Source organism: Anguilla rostrata, chromosome 7 (assembly GCF_018555375.3).
Source record: "Anguilla rostrata isolate EN2019 chromosome 7, ASM1855537v3, whole genome shotgun sequence".
NCBI classification, from domain to species: domain Eukaryota; kingdom Metazoa; phylum Chordata; class Actinopteri; order Anguilliformes; family Anguillidae; genus Anguilla; species Anguilla rostrata.
Window position 1 is genome coordinate 29,466,721 of NC_057939.1, and position 24,943 is coordinate 29,491,663.

General features: G+C 40.6%; 1 protein-coding gene across 8 annotated transcripts in view; it reads right to left on the reverse strand.

The window, feature by feature from the left end:
* Positions 1-17,867: 17,867 nt before the first annotated feature.
* eea1 (early endosome antigen 1) overlaps positions 17,868-24,943 on the reverse strand; it is a 278,859-nt gene continuing 271,783 nt past the window's right edge. For all 8 annotated transcript variants that reach the window (XM_064341907.1, XM_064341909.1, XM_064341904.1 and 5 more), the window contains 3 exons: positions 24,753-24,873; positions 24,575-24,673; positions 17,868-24,276 (listed from right to left, as the gene is read on the reverse strand). In XM_064341907.1, the coding sequence (XP_064197977.1) occupies positions 24,154-24,276; positions 24,575-24,673; positions 24,753-24,873 (343 nt within the window). In that variant the 3' untranslated portion in view covers positions 17,868-24,153. The remainder of the gene's footprint in view (positions 24,277-24,574; positions 24,674-24,752; positions 24,874-24,943) is intronic.

A 24,943-nucleotide genomic window follows, 5' to 3' on the forward strand; every position in this document is an offset into this window, starting at 1 on the left:
TTATCAGATACCACGGTCTCTGGGACCTCAAAGCAGGCGAAAATGGCCTTAAGTCGCTGGATGGTCAGTGCTGATGATGTACCATGTAAGTTCACAACTTATATGTACCTAGAAAAATAGTCTGTGACCATTAGGTACTGTCCATTCTTCTACTAAAATAGATCAGTGGCCACCTTCTGCCATGGTCTACTAGGAAGCTGAGAAGTCAGGAGGGACAATGTCCTGACCTGTACTTCCTAGGCACAGATTTCACATCTCTCAATCAGTTCTTTGATCTTTCAGGTGATGCCTGGCCACAACACAGACTCCCATGTTCGCACTATGCATTTATTAATTCCCATGTGCCCTTGGTGAATCTTATTAAAAATTTCAGCTCTCATGTGCTTGAGAATGACGCGCGTCATAGCTCTCATAAGTAGGCAGCCAGCAGAGTTGAAGTCAGCTCTCCCTGACCAGTATGGGAGAAGTGGTTCAGGGACGTCTTTCCTATTTTCAGGGCAGCCTTTCTCTGTGTACTTCATCAGACGCAGTGTGGTGTCTTTGATCTGTTCAAGTTTAGTCTTCGTGGCAACAATGTGCTGCATCACACTGTCAATATATATTCTGCACTCAGTCTCTAGCTCCTGTTCTGCCTTAGTGCCTGCTGATGGCAGAGGTGCTCAGGACAGAGCATCGGCAGCAACAAGATTTTTCAGAGGAACATGTACAATGTTGAAATTAAATATGACAACTCTTAGTCTGAACCTTAGGATGCGGGGTGGTAGATCATCCAGCACCTTGGATTTCAGGAGTGTGATGAGGGGTTTGTGAACTGTCCTGATAGTGAGGTCAAGATAAGATATAAGATCTACTTTTTATTGAACCCCGTGGGGTCATTTGTCCTCTGCATTTGACCCATCCTAGTTACTTAGGAGCAGTGGGCAGCCACAGAGCAGCGCCCGGGGACCAACTCCAGTTCTGAGGCCAGTACCTTGGTCAAGGGCAACTGCAGGAGCGCACCTAACATGCATGTCTTTGAGTGTGGGAGGAAACCGGAGTACCTGGAGTAAACCCACGCGAACACGGGGAGAACTCAGTGCCGGGGCGACATAGCTCAGGAGGTAAGACCGATTGTCTGGCAGTCGGAGGGTTGCCGGTTCAAACCCCGCCCTGGGCATGTCGAAGTGTCCTTGAGTAAGACACCTAACCCCTAACCTCTAACTGCTCTGGCGAATGAGAGGCATCAATTGTAAAGTGCTTTGGATAAAAGCGCTATATAAATGCAGTCCATTTAACTCCACACAGAGAGGATCCGGTCGGACCCAGATTCGAACCCGGAACCCCCTTCTTGCGAGGCAACAATGCTAACCACTATGCCACCGTGCCCGCCCTGCCCAGTAAAACCATTAAACCTGAGCATATCTGGATTCTGTGTCTGTGAGGCTCCTGGAAATGAAGACAACTGGTCTCCCCTGCTCTCACAAGCTCTCATTCAGTTCGGCAAGGTCTACGCATATTAAAATATTTCCTGTAGGCTTCGGGAGAACCATACCGCTACACCAGTCAGTAGGCTCCTCTATGCGCTGGATCACTTCCATCGCCTATATTCTCTCAAGTTCCTCTTTACTGTAACTTTATCTCTAAGTGGGAGGGGTATCCGTCTTAGTACTGAGAGTGCATAAGGAGTAGCATTCTGTTTAAGTTTCATTTTATACTCCCCTTGGAGCTTGCCAAGCCTGCTGTATAACGTGTTTTAAAGTGGGTTGCTGCATCCTCAATGTGCTGGATCTGACTTATAATTTTCAAGGCCTGAATGGCTGGTAGTGCATGTCCATTCATTTATATTGTTTCAGTCCACTCACTTTTCATGTCAGATTACATTACATTTATTTGGCAGACGCTTTAATCCAAAGCGATGTACAGTAAGTGTATACCAAAGGTCATTGGAACAACTACAAAACACAGGTCCGATAAGGTACAGTACTCATTTTGTACAGTTATTCATAGCCATGAACACATTAAGTCCAGATCACTCAGTGAACATTTCTCTGACCTAACCTATGCTAAGTCAAACTAGGAGGAATTACTTGCTACAATATCAAGACAATGCTGGATGGATGTCAGATGATCGTATGTGGCCCAGGAATGCAATATCTTGCGTGTCCATTTCCTCTATTGTGGCAACTTTCCCTAAATTTCTGCACACTCCAGCATAATGACCTTTCCACCTGCATTTCCTGCATTCACTTTCGTGGGACAGGCTGCACAGATTTTTAGGAAATTTTCCACATCTTCCACCTGTTAGCTTGACTCGTATGTGCTGTCTGAACTTTGCACTGATGTGGTTTTGTGTGCAGTGGCCCCTTCTTGCAGCTTGTGTTACAGCATCTACATTGACTTCATCGGAAGCCATTGTGCACATAACTTCCCGCTGTTTCTTTATCTGTTCGTGTTGTCTAATTTGTGTAATTGCTGTGGCTCATGTGAGTTGCGGGTTTAACTGCAGTCTTTCAGATAAACTTGCATATCTAATGCCCACAACTATTTTATCACGGATCAATTTGTTGTGCAGCACACCAAACTTGCGATGTTCTGCTAATCTATGCACATCAGTGATAAAGCACTCTGCGCTTTCGTCGGCTTCTTGGCTGGGTTTGTTGAACTTTGCACGTTCATAAATTACATTATGAGTCCCGAAAATGTTCATCAAAGGCATTTCTCACTGACTCATAGTCTTTCTTTTCCTGGTCCGCAAAAAAAGCAAATAAAGAATGTTGTCCACTTTATTCCCCATGATGTAGACAAATGAATTCACCTGATAGTCACTGCTCTTTTCAGACTAACTGGATGCGATTAGAAATTTTTCAAGCCAGGAGCTGGGTTCAGAGAAATTGAAATTTGCTGATGGAAAAAATCTGATTCATCTTGGCGTAGTAGTTATAGCCTTCTTTTAGCTTCTCTAACCTTGTTTGGAAATGGGAACATAACTCCAGCATAAGGTTTCTCACTAATTTCTTCTCCCGCCAACTTGAAGTAGCTATTTTATTCAGGCTTTTAGAGGTTCATTAACACGTCTGACACCACGTATTGCCATCTTACACAAACTCCATTAGACACAAAATGACACTGTTTTATTGTTCAACCATCTTACCTTTTATTGTTTATGTCCTTCCTCAACCACCTAGGTTTTGGTACCACTACAGTTCACAGCAAATGCAAATATGTTTACATAAGAAAGTAGTTTATTTCTATGGAGCCACTAAAGGGACATGGGTGAGAAAAAAAATTAAAATACTTTTGCGTTCCCTCACAATACTTTTTGTTTCCCTCGCAACAAAAATATATAAATTACAACACACATGTACTTCCGGGTCGTTGTTGTGGTGTTGTAATTTCCTGGGAAACTGTAAACATGGAGGAGCAGCTGCTTGTGTTTTGCTTTGAACTTGGATTTAAATATAAAGTTGTTAGCTGTTAGACTGCTGTGAATACATATAGCCTACACTCCATCATTCCTCAGCCACACACATAATAAATACTTAGATAATACTTATTTATTTACTTCTGGATGCATATTGGTTAGCAAGGGCTAGTTAGACTATTCTGAATATGTATAGCCTTGCCACACTCAGTCAGTCCTCTGTCACACACAGTACATAAATACATAATATGTGTTTATTTACTCCTGTGTATGTCTTGGTGTGAGTGGGACAGCTGGATAGACTACTGTGAATAGCCTACACTCAGTTATTCCTCTGTTACACACAAGTAAACAAATAGGCCTATTTCACATTTCCGGGTATGAAAACCAGATGTAGGGGTCTCTCATTTCCGGTTATCTTAACAGCCACCAAAACAATAGCAGCAACGAAGAGAAACCAGTTTTTGTTGCATTCCCCTGTGTACCAATTCGAAGAAGAATTTATTTGCCCTTTCACAGTTTTCCCACAGATGTGCTCCAAAATAAGAAAAAAACTTGCTAGGTAGCATGACTGTCATAATGTTGCAAACTAACATAAACTAACTCATTACGATAGCTAGCTAGTTAGCTACTGCTTTGTGAATAAGATTACACTCGATATTGAACGTTTCTCCTCACATACATTTGGGTCCAAAAGTCTGAGTCCACTACCAACTCCTTTGTTTTTTATCGTTCATTGAGAACTAACGCAGTTTCAGTCATGTGGTATTTGTTACTCAAGAATGTCATAAAATCAGTTAGCTATCTATATTTTATGTTATGATTAGAAAATTACGTTTTAGCCAGCTAGCTTGCTAGCAAGCACATATTTGGATATTCAATGCAGATGCACGTTTATTTTAGTTGTTAATTGTAATTACAAAATGTATTGACGGACATCACGAGAAGCCTACTTAAGATATATCAGCTGATTTTAAAATGTGTGGGTAGTTTTTATCAGCGATGAAAACAAACAGCTCGGTAGTGAACTGAACACCATTACACAGGCAGTCTGACAAGCAATATAAATCTTTATTAGAACAAGTACAGCACAAACAACATGTCACAAAATAGTAACGGTAGTACAAAACTTAGTTCAGAGATATTTCACTTCGGTATAACAAGTAATTTTGTGGAGCCTAACACATTGTACTTACATAGCTTTGCCTCCCCTGCTGACCGTCAATGTTAACAGAATCGCTTTTCCTCACAGTTTTCAGGCTCCCTATTCATTTCATTTTCGGGACAACCGAGAGGAACAGAGACACTGTTAACGGACAGCAGATGTTGCTTCACGCTACGAAAACACAATGGAGTCGCCTCCAGAAAATAATTTGTTATGTCGAAGTGAAATATCTCTTTAATCGGCTAACTTGCTGTGGTTAGCAAGATAGCTATTTAGCTTTCTGGCGAACCAGAGCTAACATTATACTTACCTTCATAACCGAATATAAACTTCTCAAAAAAGAATTTATAGCCCTTGTCTAGTTTAGACCGCTTAACGTTCACTGGCAATGCTTCGACAATGCGGATAACATCGGACAGTGAACTTTGGCCGAGCTATTAAGGACTGTGAGAACACACGTCGCTGTTTAGGCTCAATTTTTCGCTGTCAGAAATGGACTTGCGCCCGTAGCCACGGTAACCGGAAACAAAGTATCCCTACATCCGGTTTTGGTCGCCATCTTGTGAAATAGGCCTATTCTGTATATGTATTTAGTAGGGATGAGCGAGTATATCATTATCCGTATCCGTATCTGTTCAACCAACTAAATTATCTGTATCCGTATCCGTACTCGGAATGGGCGGTGGCTTAAACCGGAAGTGGGCGGGACCTACCCGGAAGTTGGTATTTTAACCTCTTACCAGCACAAAGCCCCCAGTGGTTGGCACACCGGCGTGCCGAGATTACTGAACTCAGACATTCAGTTCTACTGCAACCAAAGTATGAGTTAATAACAGAAACGCCTTGTTTTAGTTTCATTAGTAGACTATACATGACAACTATGCCGAATACGGAGTTTCGCAGCGCCACCATTGTCACTCTGGTCGTTCGTTTAACATGCGTCACCCCCTCCCTGCAGTCTCATCTGCAACTACACCCTCCCACCCAGCTAATGGACAATATTGTCTATCTGAGCATTCATAAAAATATTCTTTCACCACTCAAAAATCGTATTCCGTCATAGCAACAAGATAAACCCAACAATAGCCCTAAGATATGCCAATACAGCAGTCAAAACGCTGCTCACTGAATAACAAAATAAACGAGACAAAGTTTTTAAAAATGATACCATGTCATTCTACAGTCAATATCTGGGACTAAATATGGAATAAATATACAAACTTACCGTTGGTTTTATGCGTAGAGATGTCCCTTTTGAGACTGCGTGGTCATACATTGTCTTGGACAATCAGTTTTGTGAAATATACGCGCATTTGTGATGTCTGGGTACCTTACAAAATAGCTGTGCGTAATACCGCACGTGTTGTTTACGGCGTTGTCACCCTTTTTAGTACAGTCTGGCTTGATTGACAATTCATTTATTCAGTAGGTGAGAGTATAAGCTTCCTAATGATGTATAGCATGTCTAATTCTGCTTTGGGAATAGCGTTTTATAGTTCAACATAACCGAAAATCTTCTTATCATCGCATTCACTTACGCATTCACTCTAGCAGAAAAAGACGCTGTTATCGTTACTCTGGTTTTATAATTTTTTTAAAAATGAATTGACGGTGTGAAGACAACTGTAGACAGAGCACGCCAGGTTACAGTTGGCTAACCACGATGTAATGTAGGCTATGAGTTGTGATTTCAGGTGAGCGACAACGTCTAAATGTGCACAAAAGTGATATTGCATTTGTACAGTGGATGTATAAGAATGTTAGGATGTCAATGATGCTAGAAGAGTGTGTGTATGAGATCGCTAAATGTAGGAAATACAAGTACATGCTTTATCATGTAGTGGCTAGCTAACTGGCTAGTTAGCCCCACTGTAGCAAGCTAGAAGCTAGACATGTCTGTTTGTAATCAGTAATATGTGCTTACGTGTGAATGTCCAGTAAATGTGTGTTTAGCTATGGTGAGAATAATGTGTTGAGCCAAATCTGAGAATTGCAAACTTTATTTTATTGAAAATATATGACATTAGATAATAGATCCCTGTAGACAGAGTGGCTGTTACGATGGCAAGATTGTTTTGTATTGTGTGGGCGCAGCACAGCAGTGAACTTTGTATAGGCTCTGTGTAGAGGAGGAGCTCTGTGTCTGGCTGGCCTATCACGGAACGATGTGGACACTGGACACAGCTACCCAATGAGGATTTTCCTTCACCACGAGTACGGATATTGACACATTTTACTCGGATGGTACTCATGCTCGTAAAAAATACATTATCCGTACCGGATACTTGTTTCATCCGAGTATTCGGCTCCACCCTAGTATTTAGTGAAAGATGCTAGCTAACTATTTATCGCTTGCTTGCGACCGATCTGTCTATCTCCCTAGCAAGCTACTGATATAAAAGAGAGAGATGGAGCTAACTGTTGCTAGTTAGCTACAGTGCCTTCGGAAAGCATTTAGGCCCCTTCAATTTTTTCACATTTTGTTATGTTTCAGCCTTATTCTAAAATGGAATAAATTCATTTTTATTGACACCAATCTACACATAATACTGCATAATGACAAAGTGAAAACAGGTTTTTAGAAATTGTTTTTGCAAATTTATTAAAAACTCAAATATAAAATTTACATAAGTATTCAGACCCTTAACTCAGTACTCGGTTTAGGCACCTTTGGCAGTGATTACAGCCTTTAGTCTTCTTAGGTATGATTCTACAAGCTTGGCACACCTGAATTTGGGGTATTCCTCCCATTCTTCTCTGCAGATCCCCCCAAGCTCTGTCAGGTTGGATGGGGAGCGTTGCTGCACAGCTATTTTCAGGTCTCTCCAGAGATGTTTGATCGGGTTCAAGTCCAGGCTCTGGCTGAGCCACTCAAGGACATTCACAGACTTGTCCCAAAGGCACTCATGCGTTGTCTGGGTGTGTGCTTAGGGTCATTGTTCTATTGGAAGGTGAACCTTCGCCCCAGTCTGAGGTCCTGAGTGCTCTGGTGCAGGTTTTCATCAAGGATCTCTGCTCCGTTCATTTTTCCTCTATCCTGACTCGTCTCACATTTCCTGCCGCTGAAAATCATCCCCACAGCATGATGCTGCCACCACCATGCTTCACCATAGGGATGGTATTGACCAGGTGATGAGCGGTGCCTGGTTTCTTCCAGACATGACACGTGGCATTGTGGCCAAAGAGTTCAATCTTGGTTTCATCAGACCAGAGAATCTTGTTTCTCATGGTCTGAGAGTCCTTTAGGTGCCTTTTGGCAAGCTCCAAGCAGGCTGTCATGTGCCTTTTACTGAGGAGTGGCTTCCACCTGGCCACTCTACCATAAAGGCCTGATTGGTAGAGTGCTGCAGAGATGGTTGTCCTTCTGGAAGGTTCTCCCATCTCCACAGAGGAACTCTGGAGCTCTGTCAGGGTGGTCATCAGGTACTTAGTCACCTCCCTGACCAAGGCCCTTCTCCCCCGAATGCTCAGTTTGGCTGAGCGGCCAGCTCTAGGAAGAGAACTGGTGGTTCCAAACTTCTTCCATTTAAGAATGATGAAGGCCACTGTGTTCTTTAGGACCTTCAATGCTGCAGAAACGTTTTGTACCCTTCCCCAGATCTGTACCTCGACACAATCCTGTCTTGGAGGTTTACGGACAATTCCTTTGACTTCATGACTTGGTTTTCGCTCTGACATGCACTGTCAACTGTGGGACCTTATGTGGATTGTTGTAGAAAAGAGTCTGAATACTTACAGTTGAGGCCAAAAGTTTACATACACCTAGGCTAAAGATATTCAAACTCAGTTTTTCACAACTCCGCACGTTTCATGTTACCATACATTTCTTTTGGAAAGTCAATTAGGGCATTTACTTTGTTCACATCCGAGGTAATTTTAAAACAATCAATTAGAGACATATTTATTTCAGCTTTAATTCTCTATATCAGAATTCCTGTGGGTAAAATGTTTACATGCACCAAGTTGACTGTCTCTTTAAACAGTCTGGAAAATTCCAGAAATTGATGTAATGACTTTTTAGAAGCTTCTGATTGGCCAGTTGTCATAATTAGGAGTTAATTGGCACCTGTGATTGTTTTTAAGGGCCTACCTTAAGAGCCAATGCCCTTTTGCCCTTGATACCATGGGAAAATCCAAGCAACTCAGCCAAGGCCTCAGAAAAAAAATTGTGGACTTCCACAAGTCTGGTTTCTCCTCAGGAGCAATTTCCAAACAATTGAAGGTGCAGCGAGCATCTGTACAAACAATTGTATGCAAATATAAAAACCTTGGGACCACACAGACACTGCATCGTTCAGGAAGGAGGCACAAATGAACTGCCAGGGCTGAATGACCTTTGGTACGAAAGGTTCAACTGAACCCCAAGACAACAACAAAAGAACTGGTGAAGGAGTTGGAGGCATCAGGTACCAAAGTATCTACATCCACCATCAAGAGAATCCTACATCGCCATAGCCTGAAAGGCTGTCGCGCGAGGAAGAAGCCACTACTCCAAGACCGGCATAAAAAAAACAGAATGAAGTTTGCAGGTGATCCCCAGGATGAAGACCTAGCCTTTTGGAGGAGTGTTCTCTGGTCAGATGAAACAAAAATTGAACTCTTTGGCCATAAAGATCCATAAAGAGTTATCTATGGAGGAACAGCATTCCAACTGTGATGCATAGGGGTGGCAGCATCATGGTGTGAGGGTGCTGGAAAAGGGACTGGTGCACTTCAGAAAATAGATGGCATCATGAGGAAGGAGGATTATCTAGAAATACTGAAGCAACACCTCAAGACATCTGCTAGGAAGTTAAAACTTGGTCACAACTGGGTCTTCCAGCAGGACAATGATCCTAAGCATACCTCCTAAGTTGTAACAAAATAGCTTAAAGACAACAAAGTGAAGGTATTGGAGGGGCCATCACAAAGCCCTGACCTGAATCCCATAGAAAATTTGTGGACTGAACTGAAAAAGCATGAAAAGGCCCACAAACCTGACTGAGTTACACCAGTTCTGTCAGGAGGAATGGGAAAAAATTGCAGCAAAGCATTATGAGAAGCTTGTGGAAGGTTACCCCAAGCTTTTGATTCAAGTTAAGCAATTAAAATGCAATGCCACCAAATACTAACAAAGTGTATGTAAACTTTTGACCCAATGAAAATATGATATAGTACATAAAATAAGCTGAAATAAATCTGTCTCTTAGCTATTATTTTAAAATGACCTCTTATGGAAATAAAGCAGATACCCTAGTTGACTTAACACAGGAAATGTATGATGATAGGTTTGAACAATTAATTTCCTTCCTGTGTCTTAACTTCATTTGAATACACATTCCCACACTCTCACTCTGTGACTTCCCACACTCTCACTCTGTAACTGCTTCCCATTGTTAGAGACAAATGGCCACAAATAGAGTTCAATCACTGTTTGTAAGGATATACAATAGTCACAGATCAAAGGGGTGTCACCAGCAGCAGGCCATTTGGGTGTCCCCGGGATGTCTATTGCAATGTATATTTCTGCCTGGGAACGTTTACACATGGCAATCACCACGCCTCTCAACAGAATACTTAAACCCTCACTTGTGGCTGTCTTGTTGAGATTCATATGGACAGGTGCTGTGTTTTGGTCTTCAAGTAGGATTTGATTATGAAAGTGCAGATTGTAAGCTTTCAAATGATGTATCATACATTGAATTGAAAATAGTTGAAGAAGATATGCTTATTTGAATGTTGGTACTCCTAAAATCAAGTAGCAGAGAAAATCCCCTTGAAAGATCTTAAACTTTTCACACTTCTCACAGGGAGATAATGGGTGGGAACAATAGCTGGTTAACTCCACCCCAACCACTCCCCCACTAGAGTACCTGTCAATCCTTGCCCATTTAGGGGTTACCCTATTTAAAGCTTTATAACTCCAGATGTGAACACCACAGAGACTAGAAAAATGTCTTAAACGAAGCAATACATTTGTACCATTTATAATACTAGCTTAGATTACTTTATATTCATAATTTTGTAAGTGCCACAAATGCAATGGTCAAGGCAAAAAATCTAAAATGAATTTGCTCCTTTTTTAGTTCGCAATGAAATACTGGGAGATTGCGGGTTAAAGTATACATGTCCTGGATCAAAAACTTCTTGACCACAAGTTCATAAAATCTAAGGGTGGATATGTAGAACTACTAAAGATCTATGAAGCAAAAACTAAGCAGTGTACCCAGCATCTCCAAATCTACCCAAAATGTCTAAATTATTAACACTGGTCTAAAATAGCTAAGGGTCTAGAAACAAATCCAAAATCTCTCCAAAAAGGAATATAATGCTTTTTGTCCATTGTAAAGCATATGAGCCCCTTATGAAGGTTTAAGATGAAACATAGATATAATTTAAACAATGCAAAAATATAGTCACACAATGCTGCACAGTACCTAAATGTGTAATAATTAACTCTTGTATGTATTTCTATACTCTGTACACTCCTATGATTTCTTGTATGGGAATGGGACGATATGAAGATAATTTTCAGCTGTCCACCACGTTTTGGCAATGTTTCAACACTCTCCTCATCACTGTTGTATGCGTCACAAAAACTATTACACTACTAACTAACGCTTACATTACAGTGTGAAATATCCACATTACATAATACCACTAACCTATTTAAAGACACTAAATTTCTAAAATAACGTATATAACCGAAATATTTTGAGCAGTAATACTTACATAGCAATGATGAAATCTTATCTATGTTCAGTAGATGTAAATCAATAACAGTTCTATCCGCTTCTGTTTTACTCCAGAAAACGATGTCAGATAGGTCTATCAGCAAACATATGGCTTAGCTATGCCCAGAAGTCCTCAATAATAATGGTATTTTCCAAGGAATTACGAAAAATAGTTGACAACGTTTCGTTAGGTCTTTTAATACTACCATATATAGAGCGAATGCAATGGTAAGAAAATGTTCGGTTACGCTAACCTATAAAACGCTATTCCAAAAGCAAAATTAGACATGTTATACATCGTTAGAAAGCTTATACTCTCACCTACTGATTGAGCATCCGCCATTGTAGCAACCTCACACAGTAAACGAACATAGGCTACTACCACACGGCTTTATTTATGGGCGGTGGCTTGACCGAAACTAAAAAATAAGTATTTAGTTACCCTAAAAATGTTGTTTATTCTATTGAGTGACTTCTTCAACACTTTAACTTTCGTAATATGAAAAAAAGGAAAACAGTAAAAAATTTTTTTAAAAAAACCTTTTTTGCCTCCTAGCGCGATTTCAAGATTTGCGACTTGCGGACCTTTCCTCCAGCACCCGTCACATATACAATAGTCACAGATCAAAGGGGTGTCACCAGCAGCAGGCCATTTGGGTGTCCCCGGGAAGTCTATTACAATGTATATTTCTGCCTGGGAACATTTACACATGGCAATCACCACACCTCTCAACAGAATACTTAGACCCTCACTTGTGGCTGTCTTGTTGAGATTCGTAACGCTTGGAACGCTTGTCGTGGCACCGTGGCAAGTCTCCCTTTGCGCATCGAAATAAAACCTTTTCAATTGGAAAGTGGTCCTCAGTGTGTTACTGCACCTTTCCCAACTTGGTTCCACACGGGAGAAGATTCCCAACAATGGTAACATGAAATGTGTGGAGTTGTGAAAAATTGAATTTGAATGTCTTTAGCTTAGGTGTATGTAAACTTTTGGCCTCAACTGTATTGGCATGGGCTGTGTGGGTGTATAGGAGACTCCCGACTCATGCAGGTGCCCCAATAAAAAATGAAACTAAGCAGTTGTTCTTCATTTTAGGATAAGACTAGGTGACGCAGCCACCAGCAGTGCTCCTCTCTATGAAAGCAGGACAGAGTAATTAATGTTCACTTTCACCGGACCGAGTAATTAATGTTCACCTTCACACTTTGAAATTCTTTCAGGTTGAACCATGAGGACTCCTGGTAATTTGTGTATTGGTAACATTCAATTACATGTAAGCAGGGGTTTAATTGGGATTTGGGAGGTGGGTGGACCCTGAGATCCGGTGGGAGGTGGGTGAAAAAAGGTACAAACCAATGAATGTCTCAGCTCAAAATAGTTGTATCTTTAATGTATTGTGCACATAATTGTAATTAAAGTTACAATCTCGAAGATTTCCGTTTCGTTCTCTTTGGCGGTACCAATGGCGAGAAGCCGTAATTGCAGATGTGTTTTTGGACCTCACTTCCCATAGATCCAACCGGATCCAACCAGTGTCGCCTGTGTGACGTCAGTCAGTTGGCACCTGGGCCATGCCAACTATAACACTTACTATTTACTGAATAAAAAATGGTTGTTATAAAAGTAACGTTATGTACATACTCATTCATTGTCTAACATTAGGCTAACTTAAGCTGTCTTTACACTGCCGAGCCGGGTTAAAATGCTGCAGCAGACCTGGGGTAGAATTAGTGATGATCAATTTCCACAAACATTCTTTATCCACCTTTTGCCCGGTATGAACATCTTCACACTGCAGAGAAGAATTTGCGGGATTCGCTGTGGCTCGTGCAATTATGTACCTCGTGCACAATAAACTGTCTTTTTCGTGAACGATTGTTGTGTGATATTTTTTAATCCATACTGCCATATTCTTTTATTTAGTTTTCTCCGGCTTCACATCTTTACACAGAAATCAGACTCGGCTCTGCTCCACCTATACCCCGGCTTTATTCCAATCATTATAATATATTGATGAACTTTATGGCAATGTAAATAACGGTAACGTTAAGGCCAGTTCAGATCAATGATTCGCAATGAGACGAAACGGTTTTAGAATGTTGCAGAGAAAATTGCAGAAGTGTGTTAGTTGCAGAGCGTCTGAAGCTGTTGCCTGGAGTCTCAAAAGACCCACCGTGTCAAATCACCAAGTGCAGTTTTAGAACGTTTACAATCAGACATCTTGGAATTTTGAAAGTTGCATCCAGTCTCGTTGCGAATCATTGATCTGAACTGGCCTTTAGTTAGCTACATTGCAACGTTGCAACAAGGTAGCATTACATTCGAGAGACGGTTTGCAAGGTCAGTACCGGTCAGTAGCGTTAGCTAGCGTTTTTTCTAATTGTTAGCTGACATTAGATTGTGTTAATTACATTAGCTAGCTAGCTAACGCAACATTACCTGATATGAGAGATGGATACTGTGCGCAACGTTGTCTAAACTAATGTTGCCTTTCTTGACATGGTCTGGTAGCTAGCGTTAACAATGTGCAAATAGCTGTGTAATTTAGTAACGTTACATTGCAATCAAATGTAATATGAAATCTACATCAACAAATAATATGACCTCTCATGTTACACAAAAACTTTTTAGGGTTCCATAACCCCCCCCCCCACTTTCTTTGTAACGCTGGCAGACACCAGAAAAAAAGTACGCCACTCACACACAAGTGAGTTGAAGAGCGAGCCTGTTGTGTTAGCGCTGCCTATCCTCTCTGGCAGACCAACCACTCATGGGTGATGGAAAACGCGTCACTAACTATGCGCCGCTTGTGATTTTTTCCCAGGAATGCCGCCACAGACACCCAGTTCTTTAATCATAAATAATAATATAAATTAATATAATAATAGTCTCAATCATCATTGTGTTACCTAATTTGGCGATAGATAGTGACTTAAGACATTTATTTTAATTTCCATTGTGTTAGGGAAATTAAATGATAAATGCGATTTAGAAAAATCCATTTTAATCACTAAACAGTGGTGGAATCTTCCCCTGATTTGACTTGAGTATCAATGCAATTAATCCACAAAATAGGCTATTCAATAGCAATACTATCATATATAGCCAGCTCTCCCCAAATAGGCAGTATTAGCGAGTAGCCTAGGCCTTATAGCCTACATTTATTTTCATTTGCAGTACGAAATTGTGCACATTTTTAATAAACATTATTTGTGGATACATGCACTTGTTTCTCCACACTCGAATTCATGGCAAATCTGCAATGCGTAGATTGTAAATAAAATTGAAGTGCAGGTTTTGTTTTTGCTGGTTATTCTGAATGCTAACACGATAGATAACAGACTGGTGTATCTTGTTTGTTAAGTGTAGACTACTTGGTGATTAAAATTGATTTTTGACGGATAAATTGAATTTATGATTTAATCCCCCTAACACGGTGTGAAGACGCTGTGTGTTAGGCTACTTGCCATTTGATTAGTCCGATCGTTGGCACGCTTGATAATAAAGGAAAAATTACTGATGAAAACAGGTTGAGATCAATGATTAGTTTGAAGAAAAGTTCTGCGCCCCACCAATTTTCAGCTCACCAGTCGCCGCTGAATAAAACGTTATGTATGTGGGAAATATTCAATCCTAGCTTTGCTGCTGACCAGCAGCCTGCTGATTTTGCCCAAGCAATCAAAGTTGCCGTTAATAACAGCCGGCGTTCGTGAGGGCTGTTTATTCATCTCTCTTTAAAATGTAGCATAGATGAAATTACGTTAGTGAAATTACCTACCGCGTCCGCTTCCAAACAATCAACAATATTTTTCTTTCTGTGCCTGTCTATATAAACGACTGTTCCTCCTGAGTTTTTTTCTTCGGATTTTTGATTGGTTGAGCGAGTAACTGGCTAGAGGGAACTCATGGAGCATACGAAAAATGGACTGGATTGCCATAGTTATTTGTAAAACTGCCGGTCAAAATTATTTATTTATTTACCAAAGGTGGGTGGACGCCGTCCACTCGTGTCCACCCCCAATTTAACCCCTGCATGTAAGGCTGACCATTTCGTTGAATGTTACAGACTTTTGTCCTAAGAGTGTTTCACAGGATTACATAACTGGACCTGATCCGCCTGAGGACAAAGAGGAAACATAGCTGGTTGAATCTGGAGACCAGGTCCTGGTGAAAACATAGCAGAAGACATTTGATTCAAATTTGGTCTGGACCACACATAGTTCTGCTCACGATTCCATCAGCTGTTTCCAGTGACCTGAACTCTGGTGTTGTTCCACATTACACGGTTGAGAAAATACAAGAGTGAGGCCCAGCACTGGGCACAATAATGCTCATCTACCCTTCTGGCCCCTGGGCGCTATTTCTCTCTTTGCGTGTCTCCATTCAGACACACGTTTCCACAGTACAAGAATGTGCACCAACCCTGCAGGCTGCAGTTGGATCTGGGATGGCCTCACAGCTATTAAACACAAGGACATGTTTGACATTATGTTGTAATGTTGGACATTTTTTCATTATGTTGTCATTTTGTATTAATCTGGAAGGATCTGAGAGTGTGGGTTGATACAGGATTAGGTTGCGAGGAGGCAATAAAAGTATCAAAAAAGTTTTACATTAATTAGGATAAAACTGCTGCAGGACAGGAGGAAGATGATTGTCCCACTTCGAAGTCTATATACAAATATGCCATTCAGCCAAGAGGTGAGGCACATGTGAGATGCAGCCCTCCAGAGAAGCCTGGCACATGCCCTAAATTGTATAGTGGACCTAAAATTTGACTGTCCTCTGAAGGAGAGCCTCTGCCTGCCCTAGTAGCTGTATCAATCAGACACTCTCATTTAATCATTAAAATGTATCATATCATTTGGCCTAAAATTGTTCAGTTCGGCTATCTTTGTTATAGAGTTGATGTAATTAGGAAACATAGGGATCTGATATTGCAGGATGGGTGGGAGCCACTGGGTCAACAGCAAATGCCATTTCAATGGCTATAAAATAATTGAGATTAGGCTGACAAAAGGAGGACTACTTTCTTACCAAGCTACTCTTGTTTTACTTCTGCTATTCATGATATTAGGGATGTGATCAGTTTTGCTCCAGCATTTGCTTGAAAACAGTATAGAACTGGCATGGCATTCATCATGGAGGTGGTAGCTTTGATAGGTGACCTGCATGCATCACATGTACCAGGTTGGGTGCGGTCAGCAGTGCTGGCTCCCTGGGTGGCAGCCAAGGAGGGGTCCCTGTCAGTAGTCGGTGCCTGCCACGAGGGTGAGACCATCTGGATGGGGTGCCAATTCCAGTAAAGCAGAAACCTATACTGAAGGCATAGCCTATACACCCGCTTACTTTCCCACATGCAGTGGTCATGCGTGATTGCTTAAATCACCTGGAGCAATAGCAGTCAGAACCAATGTTACCACTTGGTGTGGGTTGGGTTTGAAAGTTTGTACTGTGGCCAAAAGCTTTGCGCAATTCCTAACACTTCCTACTGCACTAATCCAACTGGCACTTCTACCACTATCGGCTCTATTCTAGTCACTCCTGATGTCTCCACTAACACCTCTGTTCCAGCACTTGATAGCTGGGTGTTGAACCCCAATATCACAATGCAGCTAAAAAGGCAACAACTGTGACCCAATGGCTAAAAGGTACTAAACTTTCTGGGAGTAGTGTCCCTTGCAGATGGCTTTGGGTGGTAATAGCGCACCTGGTGACTCAGTATTGTTACTTTTGTTTTGGTTCTTAGTATGTACCGTACGTTTAATTATTACATTAACAATTATATAACCTATATAACCTTATATAGCATTATATAACCTGCTCCAATCTGACCAATTCTCTTGCAAATGGTGAAATGAGTTGAGTTTAAATGGTGGCAGTTGGGATGCTAGCCCACTGCCAATACAAATTCGGGGAATGATAGGTTTGAACAATTAAAGTTAGCTTTAAGTTGCTTTCTGGGTCTCAATACACACACCCACACACTCTGGAACAGCTTCCCATTGTTAGAGACAGATGGCCACATAGAGTCAATCATTGTTTGTAAGGATGTACAATAGCCACAGATCAAAGGGTTGTCACCGGCAGCAGACCATATGGGTGTCCCCGAGAAGTCTGGTGAAATGTATATTCCTTCCAGGGAATGTTCACACTTGGCAATCACCGCACCTCTCAGTAGAATACTTAAACCCTCACTTGCGGCTGTCTCATTCAGATTCGGACGGAGCACTTGTCGAGGCACCATGGCGAGTCCCCCTTTGCGCATCATAATAAAATCTTTTCAATTGGAAAGTGGTCCTCAGAGTGTTATTTCACTGGTCCTGACTTGGTTCCACAAGGGAGAAGATTCTCAATAATACATACATTACATATAATCTGAAACCATTTTTATTTATACCTATTATACAGAATAATCATTATAATATTTTTTAGTAAACAATACATTTCACACAAATATCTGTAGTCAACTGTGCACACCACAGGAGTGGTCATAAGAAGATGACCAAAATGACACCATGCCTGTATGTAGCTTTTCACAGAATCCTAGGAAGTGTCTGGGCTCTAAAATGAAAGGTGACAATCAAGGAAAAATAGAAACACTGTTTTATTTATCAGCAGCCATGGAGACAAATTAGAAAATTAATGGGACATCTGGACAACGACCTCCTATCTGATTGCATGGAATCTGTGAATTTGGCCACAATGAAAGGACAAGTAAGGCACACCTACAAAAACACAAAGCAGTGAAAGTGGCCATATACAACTGACTGCCGTCCCATGCACAAAAAACAAGGCCAAGGTGTAGTTTTTTTTTTACAGTAAAGTGTAGTGTCATTTAAAACAAGCACATCAGACAACGACTATCATTAAGCACACCTGTATTCACCAAATTTTCTCTTTTATACATTATTTTACATTTGTGGCTTTTTTGCAGACAAAAATTAACACTATCATTATGGTAGTAATGAAAAAAAAAAAGTGCACTCTGACACTGCACAATGAACTGCATTGTCCCTGGGAGAAGGAGTAGAGGAAATTAAGAAGGAAAAGCCCATGGTATTGAAGAGGTGTGTATGTGTTTGTATATACAGCGCCTTCAGGAAAGTATTCAGACCCCTTCACTTTTTCCACGTTTTGTTACGTTAAAGCTCATCAATCTACACACAATACACCTTAATGATAAAGTGAAAACAGGTTTAGAAATTTTTGCTGATTTATTAAAAATAAAAAACTGAAATATTACATTTACATAAGTATTCAGACCCTTTACTCAGTACTTTTGTTGAGGCACCTTTGGTAACGATTACAGCCTCGAGTCTTCTTGGGTATTATGCTACAAGCTTGGCACACCTATATTTTTGGTGTATTTCTCCCATTCTTCTCTGGAGATCCTCTTAACCCCTTAGCGCACAAGCCAAATCTTGCCAATCCTTGCCCATTTAGGGGGTACCCTATTTAAAGCTTTATAACTCCAGATGTGAACACCACAGAGACTTGAAAAATGGCTTAAATGAAGCAAGACATTTGTACAATTTACAATACTAACGCTGATTAGTATATATTCATAATTTTGGAAGAAATAAAGTGCCACAAATGTAATTGTCTAGACAAAAAATCTAAATCTAAAAATTTGTACTTTTTTAGTTTGCAATGAAATACTGAGAGATTGCATATATACAGGAGGTTAAACTATACATGTGCTGGATCAAAAACTTCTTGACCACAAGTTAATAAAATCTAAGGGTGGATATGTAGAACTACTATAGATGTATGAAGCAAAAACTAAGCAGTGTACCCAGCGTCTCCAAATCCATCCAAAATGTCTAAATTATGCATTGCTGTGAATGACAACATATTCACGTATTTCACTACAAATCAACTGTTTTGACTCAAATCACTGTTGCATCATTTCCAAGTCGGAATTACAAGCTTTCAGTCAGTACAGTGGTCTACAATATCTAGGTGTCCAGAAACATATCCAAAATCTCTCCAAAATTAAATAAGATGCTTTTTGTCCATTATAAAGCATATAAATGAGCCCCTTATAAAGTTTTAAGATGGAACATTGCGATCAGGTTAAAATATAATGCAGAAATATTGTCACACAATGCGGTACAGTACCTAAATGTCTAATTAACTCTTGTATGTATTTCTATACTCTGTACTCTCGTATGTTTTCTTGTATGGGAATGGGACGACATGAAAACAATTTTCAACCGTCCACCACGTTTTGGCAATGCTCCAACTCTCACGTCATCACTGTTGCATGCTTCAAAAAAACTATTACACTACTAACGCTTACATTACAGTGTGAAATATCCACATTATATAATACCACTAACCTATTTAAAGACACTCAATTTAAAAAATAACGTATATAACCGGAGTATTTTGAGCAGTAATACTTACATAGCAATGATGAAATCTTATCTGTTTTCAGTAGATAGAGACAGAGACAGGAAATCAATTATATAGTTCTATCCGCTCCTGTCTTACACCAGAAAACGATGTCAGCTAGGTCTATCAGCAAACATACGTCTTAGCTATGCTCAGAAGTCCTCAATAATAATAGTATTTTCCAAGAAATTCCGAAAATAGTTGACAACGTTTCGTTAGCAGCGCCTTTGTTTTACTGCTACCATAGAGTGAATGCGTAATTGAATGCGATGATAAGAAAAATTCCAGTTACGCTGACCTATAAAAAGCTATTCCAAAAGCAAAATTAGAAATGTTATATCGTTAGAAAGCTTATACTCTCACCTACTAAATAAATGAATTGTTAGTCAAGCCAGACTGTACTAAAAACGGCGACAACGCCATAAACAACACGTGTGGTATTACACACAGCTATTTTGGAAGATACCCAGTCATCACAAATGCGTGTATATTTCACAAAGGGATTGTCCAAGACAATGAATGACCACTCAGTCTCAAAAGGGACATCTCTACGCGTAAAACCAATGGTAAGGTTGTATATTTATTCAATATTTAGTCCCAGATATTGACTGTAGAATGACATGGTATCATTTAAAAAAACTTTTTCTTGTTTATTTCGTTATTGAGTGAGCAGCGTTTTCACTGCTGTATTGGCATATCTTAGGGCTATTGTCGGGTTTATCTTGTTGCTATGGTGGGAGGGTATGCTGGGTGGGAGGGTGTAGTTGCAGATGAGACTGCAGGGAGGGGGGCGTGTTAAATTAATGACCAGAGCGACAATGGTGGCGCTGCGAAACTCCGTATTTGGCATAGTTGTCGTGTATCGTCTACTAATGAAACTAAAACAATGCGTTTCTGTTTTTAACTCATACTTTGGTTGCAGTAGCACCGAATGTCTGAGTTCAGTAATCTCGGCATGCCGGCGGCCCAACCACTAGGGGCTTTGTGCTAAGAAGTTCATCTCTGTCAGGTTGGATGGGGAGCGTTGCTGCGCAGTCATTTTCAGGTCTCTCCAGAGGTATTCGATCGGGTTCAAGTCTGGGCTCTGGCTGGGCCACTCAAGGACATTCACAGACTTGTCCCAAGGGCATTCCTGCGTTGTCTTGGCTGTATGCTTAGGGTCGTTGTTCTATTGGAAGGTGAACCTTCGCCCCAGTCTGAGGTCCTGAGCGCTCTGGTGCAGGTTTTCATCAAGGATCTCTCTCTACTTTGCTCTGTTCATCTTTCCCTCAATCCTGACTAGGCTCCCAGTTCCTGTTGCTGGAAAACATCCCCACAGCATGATGCTGCCACGAACATGCTTCACTGTAGGGATGGTATTGGAAGATGGTATTGGAACTCTGGAGCTCTGTCAGAGTGGTCATCGGGTTCTTAGTCACCTACCTGACTAAGGCCTGTCTCCCCCGATTGCTCAGTTTGGCCAGGCAGCCAGCTCTAGGAAGAGAACTGGTGGTTCCAAACTTCTTTCATTTAAGAATTATGGAGGGCACTGTGTTCTTCGGGACCTTCAATGCTGCCAAAATGTTTTTGTACCCTTCCCAGATCTGTACCTCAACACAATCCTGTCTCAGTGGTCCACGGACAATTCCTTTGACTTCATGGCTTGGTTTTAGCTCTGACATGCACTGTCAACTGTGGGACCTTATATAGACAGGTGTGTGCCTCACCAAATCATGTCCAATCAATTGAATTTACTACCAATCAAGTTGTAGAAACATCTCAGGTATGATCAATAGAAACAGGATGCATCTGAGCTCTATTTTGAGTGTCATAGCAAAGGGTCTGAATACTTATATAAATGTGATATGTCATTTTTTTATTTTTAATAAATTTGCAAAAAAAAACCTGTTTTTGCTTTGTCATTATGGGGTATTGTGTGTAGATTGATAAGAATAAAAATGAATTTAATCAATTTAAAATAAGGCTGTAATGTAACAAAATGTGGTAAAAGTGAAGGGGTCTGAATACTTTCCAAAGGCACTGTATGCATGTGTGAATACAAAATTTCCATATCAGTGTAATAACAAAAAATAAAATATTTGTACCAAGGGACCTGCAATTACAAACAAACAAGCTCCTCTTGAATGAGCCTGGTGATGGGCTAGGGTACAGGCTTTTCTGGTCCAAGTGGAAATGAGAAAAGGCAAGCAACTAGAATGGAAACAAATATAAAACAGGCTTTTCAGAAGTGCTTATCTGGACTCTGCAGTGTGAATACATGTCCAAAAGGAGCACAATGTCCCAGGAGCACAATGAGTGAGGCCTCTAATGATAATCAAAGGGTCATGTCTGCTAGAGACACTCCTATTAGCAAGCAATACCAACTGACCATGGTTAGTGCTTCACTGATATACCTGCAGCACTGGTAAATAAGCACATAAACAGGAAACCAAAAATCTCACTTACATATCCCATTTACCATGCAATGTCGTGAAAAAGTTACCCCTTCCTCATTTCCTCTATTATTGCATGGTTGTCACATTTGGACAAAATGTAATATTAGACAAAGGGAACCATATTAAAAACAAAAACTCATTTTTTTTTTTTTATTATTAAATTTATTTCATGAAAAAAGTCATCAAACACCCATATAACCCATGTGAAAAAGTAAACTTAATGACACACTCTTAAACTTGGACTGGTTGCACCACCTTTAGCAGCAATAACTGAAACCAAATACTTCCTATAATTAGATATCAGATGCTTTGCTGCCCCAGGACCATCCAGGTCCTGGGGCAGCAAAGCATCCCCATACCATCATACTACCACCATCATGTCTGACTGGTCTGATGTTCTTATTGTGAAATGCTGTGTTTGCTTTATTCCATACATAATGGGACCTGTGTTGTCCAAAACGTTCCAGTTTTGACTCATCTGTTCATAGAACATTATCCCAAAAGGCTTGTGAATCATCCAGGTTTTTTGCAAATGTGAGATGAGCATTTATGTTTCTCTTGGATAGTAGTGGTTTCCGCCTTGCTACTCTCCCATGAGTCCTGTTTTTCTCTCTTCTTACTGTGGAGTCATTAACACTGACTTTAGCTGAGGCTAGAGAGGCCTGCAGTTCTTTGGATTTTCTTCAGCGATCTTTTGTTACCTCCTGGATGAGTTGTCACTGTGCCCTTGGAGAAATTTTGTCAGGCTGGCCACTCCTAGGAAGATTTACCACTGTTACAAGCGTTCTCTATTTTGGAAATAATGGCACTCACTGTGGTGTGCAACCCTTTCCAGACTGATATATTTCAACAACTGATATATTTTCTCATCTCTTCTGGAATTTCCTTTGAACGTGGCATAGTGTGCTTGTAGAAACTTTGTGGTGACTACATCACTCTGAATGTAAGTTTCAATATGAATGGGTCTTAAATTCAATCGGGCTGGCTGCAATCAATCTTGGCTGTGTTCAATCAGCTGAATCCAATAATCAAGTAAATTTGGTTAATTGGTTGATTGAGTAACTAAGGGGTCAATTACTTTTTCACGTGTGATATGGATGTTTGATAACTTTTTTCATTAAATAAATGAAATAATAATTTAAAAAATGTGTTTTACGTTTACTCAATCTCCCTTTGTCTAATATTAATTCCATTTTGTCTAAAGATGCAAAAGCACCCAGCGTGACAAATATGCAATAATAGAGGAAATCAGGAAGGCGGAAAATACTTTTTCATGTCACTGTATATCCAGTCTGCATACATCATGAAAGAATCACCAAATTTTGTCTTTAAAAAAAGCAATGCAAAAAATGACATTCCATTTTCTACAAACAAGAAACTCAGTAAAGTCCACTAATAATTTATAAGGGAGTGGATCAAAAGCCTGTGTCAATGCTTCTGTATCTCATAAGCAATGTCTGAGGAGACAAATCTCAAGCTGAGAGTGCAGCCAATCTTCAAAAGAAGAAATCAAACAGAACGGCACCACAAATTAAAGAAAGAGTCTCACAGGACACAATGTTGGCAAACATTCACAAAGCCATCTTTGGTGCAGACCCTTTTTGATCATATAACCTGCTTTCACGGCGATCACAATATCTTTTATTCTTGATTTTCACTTTAGATCTAATATACAATAGCCATAATTGTTTCCAATGTAGCCAAATCAATGTGGGTTTCAGAGGAATGCTGTGATCAGACTTATATTTAACAGTGCCAAATTAATCTGGCTACATTAGCAGTAAAGGCACCATATACAGCTATGCTAGCCTGCGTCTATGCTGAAGCAGACCCATACCTTCATACTAGCCAATAGACAGTGGCTATCTTTGTACCCACAAATACCTCCTCTCAGTCCCTGTGATCCCAGGCCAAATTCCACAAGATTCCAATCCTTTTAGTTCACAATGGAACTGTAACAGGTGTTATGAGTAGGTACCAGTGCATGTATGTGGTATACGAAAGGATTGGAGTTCTTAGGTGAAGTGTGCAGGAAGTTCTCAGCCCTGCAGCTCCTCGAAACACGTGTCACACACACGCACTGGCTTCTTGGATGACGGTGTTAAGGCATTTTTGGAAGAGCACTCGCCACAGAAAATATTCCCACAGTGTCGACAGTGATGCTGCAGTAATGAACAGTGAGAGGACAAACATACAGGCAGGCAGTGAGTGCTAGGGAGTGGATGGATAACCATATTCAGGAAAGGTCAGCACTCAATGTTTTTAGATAAGGCAAAAAGATTCAAATGATCCAGCAAATTGCTTTGTTTCAGCAGATTGCCTTCATTAAACTATATTATAAAGGCAATGAAGACGGTACAGTTGTATTCACGAAGATGGTTCAACACACCATGATCATTGGAAGATTGATAAACTGTATGTGTTGAGTGAGTATGGTCAAATTGTGTTCGAGGTGCTTACCTTCCTGACAGTTACGGAAAACCCTTTCCCACAGGACATGCAGTTCTGCACTTCGTGATCCTCTGCCCATTTGCGCGTCAGATTCTGGGACTGTTTTATCTGCAGGGGCAGACATGTCATCACTTAACAGCGACTGCTGTATTTGCAGTCACATCATTGATCAGTCAGTCTCTCCAACCTGTAGGGACTGGTTCTCCCTGCCCAGCTCTTGCATGGCAGCCGTGGTATCATCCAGTTTGCGCCGCGTCTCCACTACTTTGGCCTGAAGCTTCTCCATCTCGCCTTCGCCTTTTATGCACCTGAAATGCAACATAGTAATTCCAGAGACGTTCTGGATACACTGTCTGACAAAATTCCTCAGGTTTAGAT